General features: G+C 31.5%; 1 protein-coding gene across 1 annotated transcript; it reads right to left on the bottom strand.

Moving 5' to 3' along the window:
• Positions 1 to 391: 391 nt before the first annotated feature.
• On the bottom strand, positions 392 to 7,069 carry LOC145315404 (uncharacterized). The gene is made up of 2 exons (XM_080155389.1): positions 6,559 to 7,069; positions 392 to 2,131 (listed from the first exon to the last, which is right to left on the bottom strand). The coding sequence occupies exons 1-2, from the start codon at positions 6,737 to 6,739 to the stop codon at positions 789 to 791; spliced, it is 1,524 nt and encodes a 507-aa protein (XP_080011515.1). The 5' UTR covers positions 6,740 to 7,069; the 3' UTR covers positions 392 to 788.
• Between the last annotated feature and the right edge of the window lie 1,890 nt (positions 7,070 to 8,959).

The following is an 8,959-nucleotide window of genomic DNA, read 5'->3' as shown; positions in this document are numbered from 1 at the left end:
AAGTTTATTCAAATGGAGTAAAGACGTGTTATGTAATTTTCACGTCAATCAAAATCCAATAGAAACTCAGATTTATAGGAAAATTTATTCCAGATGGGCTTCGGATCGGGTTAATTTAGATGCTTTAGAACCGGTTCTAAGCCATACTGAAAAATCATGAAAAGAATCGTATTATACACATTTCAACGAAAAATAAAAATCTTAAAAGCAATTCTTGTTTTGTTTGCACGGTCCTACGACCACTCTGGGGCAATATTCTAACATGCTTAAATTAAAGAAAGGAGCTATCCGTTACGGATGTATGGACCGATCCTATTTATAAAAAAAATTATTTTACGAACAAGGTAAGTTTTATAGGAGCTTTGATACTAAAAATAACTGAAGCCAAAAATTAATTCAAATTATTTATTATTACTTAATATAACATTTTAGCCTTTGTGACGCGATTTGGCACATTTAAATATTTTTTCACTGGTGTATTTTTTGTACAAAAATTATTAATAATGAAGGAAAATTATTCTACTAAATATAACAGAATAAGACATACAAAATAGAGATATATTTTATTTATTCATAATTAAACTAGAAACGACACTGCATGTATGTTTAGAATGTATAAGTCTCTAAAAGTTAAAGATATATAGGAAAGTATACAGAAAAGATGCTTTGGTTAAAGAATGAATTGATATGTAAGAGGCAAGATAAAAATATTTTATACAAATATAAAGATATTTTCTAAATAATGCATTACAAATAGTCGATATGTACATTAAACTTAAGCTCTTAAATTAAGTTCTAATTTGTCCAACAGAAAGTCCAATTAAAGTTTCAACACACTCCTCATTTCTTGTCTGTAATCCCTCGCACCCCGCCTCCGTGTGCTTGGACAAGAGACTCATGCGAGAGAATGATTTGCCACAACCGGCACATGAATATTTCTTATTTTGCAGGTGTGTCTGTAGATGAGCACGCAGGTTGGATTTATCAGCAAAGCTTCTGGTACAATGTGTGCAGGCAAAGGGCTTTTCTCCAGTGTGTGTCCGCATGTGACCTTGCAGCAGCCACGGCCTCGAGAAGGATTTCCCGCATTCCGGGCACTTACACGGCAATGTGTGGGTGCGGATGTGCATTTTCAGGGCTGACTGGCTGTTGTACGATTTCTGACAATATTTACAGGAAAGCTGTTTGCTAGGTTGGCTGGAAGAATGTATTTCCTGATGCTTTTGATACAATGCTTCCGTTGAAAATGATATTTTGCATTCAAGGCAAAAGAATGGTGAATTAGCATCTATATGAATATCCTCTGTGTTTTTTACACTGAAAGAAGAAGGTAAATACATTGGTTCTTGCTTGATAGCCTTATTTTCAGGCATTAAAGTCATTTGTGGCATTGGTGAAGGGGTCCAGGAAAAAGTAGGTGAAGATTTTGCTGTTGTAATTGAAGCTATTGAAAAGGGAAGTCTTGATGGATTTGAAGAAAGTTGGATGTTTGATTGAACCTCCTTCAAAGGCGCTGGTTGCTGCGGTAGGTATATATGTCTTGGGGGAATGCTTTGCTGATGAACAGGCAAATATCTGGCTTGATTAGTAACAACTGGTTTAACTACAATAAAGTGTTGAGTAGGTACACTTGGAGGTGATGACAGCTTTATTTTCTTTTCAGCTGGCAATGAAAAATCGAATGCTTCACTTAATGATAAACTTGCTGATGGAATAACGATTGAAGAATTGCTTACTGGATGTATAAATCTTTCAGTGCTATCAGAAGCTCTTAATGAATCAGAGATGGGTAAAGATATTCTTGGCTTTGACAAAGATAGTAGTGCTTGTACAGCAGATGTTGCATCTTCATTATTTTCTACATTCTCTAGAGTAACATCATTGACAGTATGACTTTCTTCACAAGTATCTTGTTGATAATGCCTGCTTATTGATTTCTTCCAATGCTTTGGGGTTGAGGTAGAAATAGGGAGAGTTGAGGCATTTGATCTGTCTTTTACAACTAATGATAAAGGTTCATCTTGAGACTTGTCAATAGTAGATGATGGTGGGAGAGTTGGTGAGTAAAGTGGAGGTGAAGATATTGATGAATAAGTACTGCCAGGTGATACACTTGATAAGTCCTCGGAATCTAAAATAAAAAAAGGAGGTTAGTGAAAGAAAATTTCATATTTTGTGTTAATTATAGATCTTGTTTAAACTTTCATATCCCAGCATGTCTTTTCATAACTATATTGTCACCATTATAAACCCACTTCCCCTTTTTTTCTAACCCATGCAGAGGGTCATTTACTCAAACAATTCCCTTTTATTTCCTTTAAATATTCCACCCCCTGCAAGGAGGCTCTACAAGTTTTTTACCAGGACAATATTTCATTGAAATACCAAAATTTTTATAAACATTTCCATATGAATAGAATTTACTCGCCAAAGGACATTAAATTATGTCCTTAGTTATGTTTTTTACTTGTCCAACGGTTTTATCATTTGGTATCATTATATTTTTTAAAGCACAGAAAATAATTTTTAGCGTTAAAATTAAAAGAAGTTTTTTTTATAAATACAATATCTTTTCTAAAGACTCCATTAAAAAGACATGCTAGTTTTTAAAAATGTAATGATTTTTTTATTGTCAAAAGTTTTAGATGTTTTGCAATAACGACTTAACGTGGGAACAAAACTGCAACTGACAAGTATAAATAAAAACTTGTTCTTTAGATAAAATTTGCATAAAAATTCCAGTACATTTTAAGGCTAAGCATAAGTAAAATCATACTGTCACATTTCACCATCAAAAGACTTTAGGCCATAATAATGTGTCTATATATTGTATTCTATTAAATTCTATAGAAAATGTTTTTTTGCCACAAAATTTTACACTTGTAGACTCGTCGATTGGGACAATTTATTAGGGAATTTTATGTGTTTATTATTTTTCCCAAAATAAAAGTGTTCATTATTGGCAAACAAGGATGACAACATCCATAAAAGCGAAGCACTGAAACGGTAGGACAAACGGACATTAACACTTGTATAGTGTCAGAACTGAATAATCATAATATAAATGTATAAGGGTCAAAGCAAAATTGTAAGTAAATTTGTTGAAAAAAACTGTTTGATTCAGGATAATATTTATGGACATACTTACATTTTTAGGACTTGATTATAGAGTTGCTTCGCTTATTACATTTTACTTTGTTGTCCCAGGAATCAATATACCAAAAAACAGATTAACCAGATGATTAGTTCACATAAAAATTTGTTGTTAAAAAAGTAAAAAAATCAACATGTTTAAAATGGACGTACGGACATTTTGGTAATGATTATAGAGTTGCTACGCTTTCTAAATCGTACCTATCTACTAAAGGAATCACCATGCAAAATTTGAAATCGATAGGACAATTCTAACATGCCTAAATTAATGAAAAAAAGCTATCCGTGACGGACGGACGGACGGGCCGACCCTAATTATAGAAAAGCTTCGCTTTTAAAAAATGTAATATGTAATTGAAAATAATGAAACAAGGCAGACATACAAACGCTAGAAAACCAAAGTTTTAGAGGCTCTATTCTTCTAAAGTTGACATATATTAAAAAACTTTCATAAAATATAGAAAATTAGCCTAGAAAAAAAGATTAATGATAAAAATTTCTATTTTTCTTAGATTTTGTAAATAATTGAATAGTGACATAACAGTTTTTTTTAGTAAACTTTAAAATAGTTTGTGTGTGTGTGTGATTGTGTGTGTGTGTGTGTGTGTATGCGTGAGTAGGTGTGTGTGCAGGTGCGTGTAAGTCATGGATTTAGAAAGAATTATTAGAATAGAGTTAACGAAATAACTCTTTGGAATTAATGAATAATGATATAATAATTTTGAATATAAGGATGATTAGCTTGTCCAACATGAAAACTAAAATACATAAGACAGTCTTGATATCTTTATTTAGTACCATTTATTGACTGAAGCACACAAGATTTTCTTTTAATGATGATCTATCTTTCCCATTGTCCTATCCCTGAAGCGCTGGCGCAGGTGCGTACATGTCTGTCCGTCCGTCCATCCTAGATCCACACTAGATAATGCAAATCATCCATATTAATTGACTACGCACACATAATAATAACAAGGAACCACACATCCATAACTTAACAATATAGGAAAAAAGGAAAGTACATCGATTTAGGAAAACATTTTAACTAAAACTTTTTGTTGCAAATTTTACTTCTTTCGCAATTAGAAAACACCCTTCATTTTAAAAGTAAATACTCAGAACAATAGCACAAAAAGGATGGGCTATACATACTAAGTAATAAGTTAAAAAGTAGCATCGCTAAAAAAAAAATAGTATACAAAATTCTGAGAGCTTTATTGTTTTTTTTTTATACATTATGGAGAAATAGGGGAAATATCTTATTTATATAAAAATATATAAAAGAACTTCGATAATAGGCATTGAAAAAAGCTTTTGTTTTTAATTTAAAGCATTACTTGAATGGTGTCGTATAGATAATTATACCATATACCATTAAAAAACTATTTATTTTAAAACAAGGATAACAACATCAATTATAGTAGATCAGATTATTGAATAAAGGAAAGTACTTAATCTGAGAAATGCGACAGTTAAAAGTTAGAAAAATGGAAAACAAAGTAGTTTTATATTTAATATCTCTTTCTTTTTAAAATTCACAAGAAAATCATAAGTTATTATAACCTATGAAACAAGTGAATTGTAGAGTTGCTACGCAACTGTGACAAAATGTTTATTAAAAAAATGATATTATGTAGGCTAATTAGTATCTATGCATGAACATTTAGTTTAAAACTTTTTCTATTCAAATATTTTGTCAACATAAAAATAATTGGCTAAAATGTACAACTAAATAATGTATTTTTTCTAGATAATTTATTTCATGTTTGATACATGTAACAAATTAAGATCCAATCGTCTTAAGAATAACCCCTAAAAAATCATAGTAAACTGCAAAATTGATTACGTTTTGACTAATTGCTTAGCTTTTAAATTTGTAGCTAAGTAAAAATGTTCAAAGTCGTTCATTTTTTTTCAAAAGTATATTTTAAGAATTGTTTGTGTGTTAACCAATAAATTTGGAATATCATTTTACGCTTACTGAAAAAAAAACCCACAGATAAGTTACAACCCTCATGACGAATATGAACGTAGGGGTAGAAAAAGTAAAAATGAGCTGAAAAAAGAGGATAGATACAAAAAAAACGGAAAATCTAAGTTAAAATAATAGAATAAGGAACTAAAGACAAAATGTTTTTAAAAAGTGCTTGAATAACGAGGAAAAAAGAATGATGATTTAATTGGCTGTGTGTAGGATGTGTGTGAGCATGAAGGACAAACAGAAACATTACACAAATAGAACGATCGACCCGAATTTAATCCATCGTTTGTACAATGGCTGCTATAGAAATGATAGACTATTTATAGATTGATTGAAATAAAGTACATGCCCAGAAAATTGACAGGGGTTGTAAACCTTGAGAAGATGAATAAAGGGATGGCAGGTTCTTTCAATTTCTTATCCTTCAGTTAGGAGGGAGTAAATAAGAAAAGTACCATTTAAGTTTCTTTGTACTTGTATTTGTACCGAAAATTTTTTTAGTGCCTATGTGACTTAGGAGAGCATGATTAGGGCGAGGGGAATATTGCGGTGTTTTATAGCATTAAATTTATGCCACTGCTTTGGAAGAATCTATCGGCGTAACATAAGTATAGAGTAGCTGCACTAATAGGAATTCATAAAAAGAAACAATTAATGTGAACGATGTACAAATGTCAAAACCGAATTTTGGCGTCCAATAAAAAAGTCACATCATTGGATCATTATGCATGGAGACACCAAGGTTTTTAATCAAAGGTTGGATAATTAATTCGCGCGCAAACTATCAAGTTAAAAGTAAAAATTGGCCTTAGAAGAATTCAAAAGATGTAGACAATAATGTTATTAATGAATGTTAAAGGAAAAGATTTTATTTGTATACCTTAACTTAAAACCTTGTATAAAGGAACCATGACATTCTAGGATGCTTTGGTCAAGGATAAGTTTTTTTAAGATAGACAAATAAGTGAAAAGATCTAAAATAGAAGCTCTTTAAAGTGCTTATAAAAATGTCGTCATATTAGAATAGTCCATTATACTAATATGGATTTTTCGACAAAAAAGTTTTTATCGCACTAATGTCCTACTATGAGTTTTTAATCCTTTATGTAAATTATCTTTAATTAAACTAAAATCTAAACCTATTCAGTGAAACAATTAAAAACTATTAAGCAACAATTTTTTAACAAAAATGTCAAAATCATTGGAATTTAGTTCAGAGGATGAAAGAATTAATTAAGTTAAAACAATTAAAATGTTATGCTTTATAACTATAAAATATATAGAATACTGGTTATTTTAGGATTATAACAAAGATATTGTTAAATATAATCATTAAAGTATATGTAAGATATTTAAAAACAATTTGTAAAAATAAAACAATGCCTTTGTCACAGTTTTATGATAGAATTTGAACAACGACTTACCAATGCCAGAATCTTGACCATCGTCTTCATAAATCTCTTCCTTTTCTTCCACAATAATCAGTCTGGAATCAAACTTGAAGGCGGTGTCTTCATTGTTGAACTGGTTGGCGGTTGATACTGCCACCCGCCGCTGGTTAAATGGAAACGGCGGTTCTGCGGTTGTTGGAGATGAATAAAACATTGTTTTGCTGTTATTCAAGTCTATTTTAAAATGATGTTGTTTTATTCCACAGCATATGTGGTGGTTTATAACCTAGAGCAACGGTTGTTGTCGATCAGGTGTTGTTGGAAGGTGTAACAGGTGGTTGCTTCCACGCACAGCACAACCTGCACACGCACACACTCTCTATAAATGTGCGTGAGTGTGAATCAAGCATAAAAACTGCGCGCCTTTTTTCACGCTTTTGTAAATATACTGTGAACAAATCCTCGAAATAATTTGGACACAAATAATTGAACGCGGTATACACGCGTGTTCATGTCTCTACAGTTTGGTGACCAAGATCCGACTGAATTTCAGAGTTTGTTGGGAGAATATAGGAATAGGATGGTCGGTGGATTTGAATTTTGATACAGGGGTTTAAAAGAGGGGGATGTGAAGGCAGTTGGGGAATTAGGATTTAAAAAGGGGAAAGGAAATGGTGTTATACAGATGAAATAGATTTTTTACAATACAGTTCAAAATACTAAACAGCAAATTTTTTTTTTGTCAATCTATAGTATTAGTTTTCTAAAGTAAATTGTTTATTTTTGTATTGTTTTTATAAATAAGATTGAAGTAAAAAAAAGAGCTGAAAATTGTTTAATAATCCAGGATGGATGGACAGGGCAAGGTTAGTTATATTATTCTAAAATCCTTTCTTCTTTGTAATAATTATCTGCTACCAAATAACAAAACTCCACAAAGGAGATTTTAAAGTAAGATTATTTATTCATCTGTTGTCATATTCCAAGATTACTTTAAAAATCAAGGGAAAGACAAAGATTTCCTAATCCTTTGTTAGTTTAAATACTAAAGATTGTGTACGGTTTTAGTAAAACGTCGTTTTAAACAGATGACTTGGTAGCAAGCACTGTAAACTAAGGCAGTTGGGATTTTGTATATTAGAAAAAAAGGGGATGGGAATAAGAAATGGTGCGAGGGGCTGGGGGTGCATAGGCAAGGACAGAATAAAGCTTGCACCTGCTCCCCCCCTTTCTACACCACCTGCCTTCTATAACCTTCCCCATCTCCACTATCTCCCTCAGCAACACCCCCTTTTTTCAAATACTCTTCTTTTAAAATTGTACAAATGGCCAAATGGAAAAAGGACTTGTAGATTTTTCCTCCGAGTGAGGAAGTTGTTTGCGTGTGTGTGATTGTCTGTGTGTGTGTGTGTTTGTCTGTGTGTGAAAAATCAGGGACAAATGAAATAAATATTGTTACCAAGCTCGGAAGAACAAAACTAAAATCTCCCAATCCTTCGTAATAAAGAGTAGCATTGATGTATGTCTGTCTTTATGTTAAATAAGATCTCGAGAACGGATGGTCCAATTGTTTAACCAGTTTCAGGGAATCTTGTCAGTGGTGTAGGAATTCAAGGAAGGTTAAAAGTTTTTTGCTATAAGATTTTTTACTTATTGTGTATTGTTTTACAGGGAAGTTTAGTACAGGTAATGGGATTGGTACTATTGGTCTGAAACTTTATAGTCCTAGGCTTGCTCAAACATATTTATCAACGAAGGAAAAGTGTTTTACCAAGTTTTAAAAAACATACCATGAACATATTATTTTACATACGTAAATACATACATAACGATTTCTTTCTAACTCGTACCTAACTCCTATAGGAACCATCATGCAAAGTTTGAAATCGATATGACAATTCTAAGATGCCTTAAATAACAAAAAAGCTATCCGTTACGGACATACTGACCTACCCTATTTATAGAAAAGCTTCGCTTTTTAAAAGTATTAATAAATCGTGATTTAGAAAAAAGTTTTTACCACAATTAGATGTGGAATATATGTAAATTTTGATATAATATAGATTACACTAACCCAGGTAATATACAATTTACAAACTTGGTGGAAAGTTTTTATTTTGTTGATTGTATTGGATCTATAAGTACACTTGATAAGATTAAGCAGTAATTAATTATCTTGCACATCGAGAAAATATAATGGCATAAAATCCAACATGTTTAAGCTAAAGGTTGTGCAAAAAGACGCGTAGGTCAATAATAAAGTTATACTTAAAAAAAACTAAATTAGCACTAAAAATTATATGATATTTTCAACTTCAATTTTCGGAAGCATTTTATGGCAACTTTTTTTGTTTCATTGAAATTGTAATTGATTTTTGTAATTAATAGTCAGACAAGTAAATCTTTGATCGTGTGTCCCTTATACACAGATTGT

Source organism: Acartia tonsa, chromosome 1 (genome assembly GCF_053477335.1).
Source record: "Acartia tonsa isolate MP-2025a chromosome 1, ASM5347733v1, whole genome shotgun sequence".
NCBI lineage: Eukaryota > Metazoa > Arthropoda > Copepoda > Calanoida > Acartiidae > Acartia > Acartia tonsa.
Note: the sequence above shows the minus strand (reverse complement) of the source record. Positions and strands in the feature narration are given on the sequence as shown.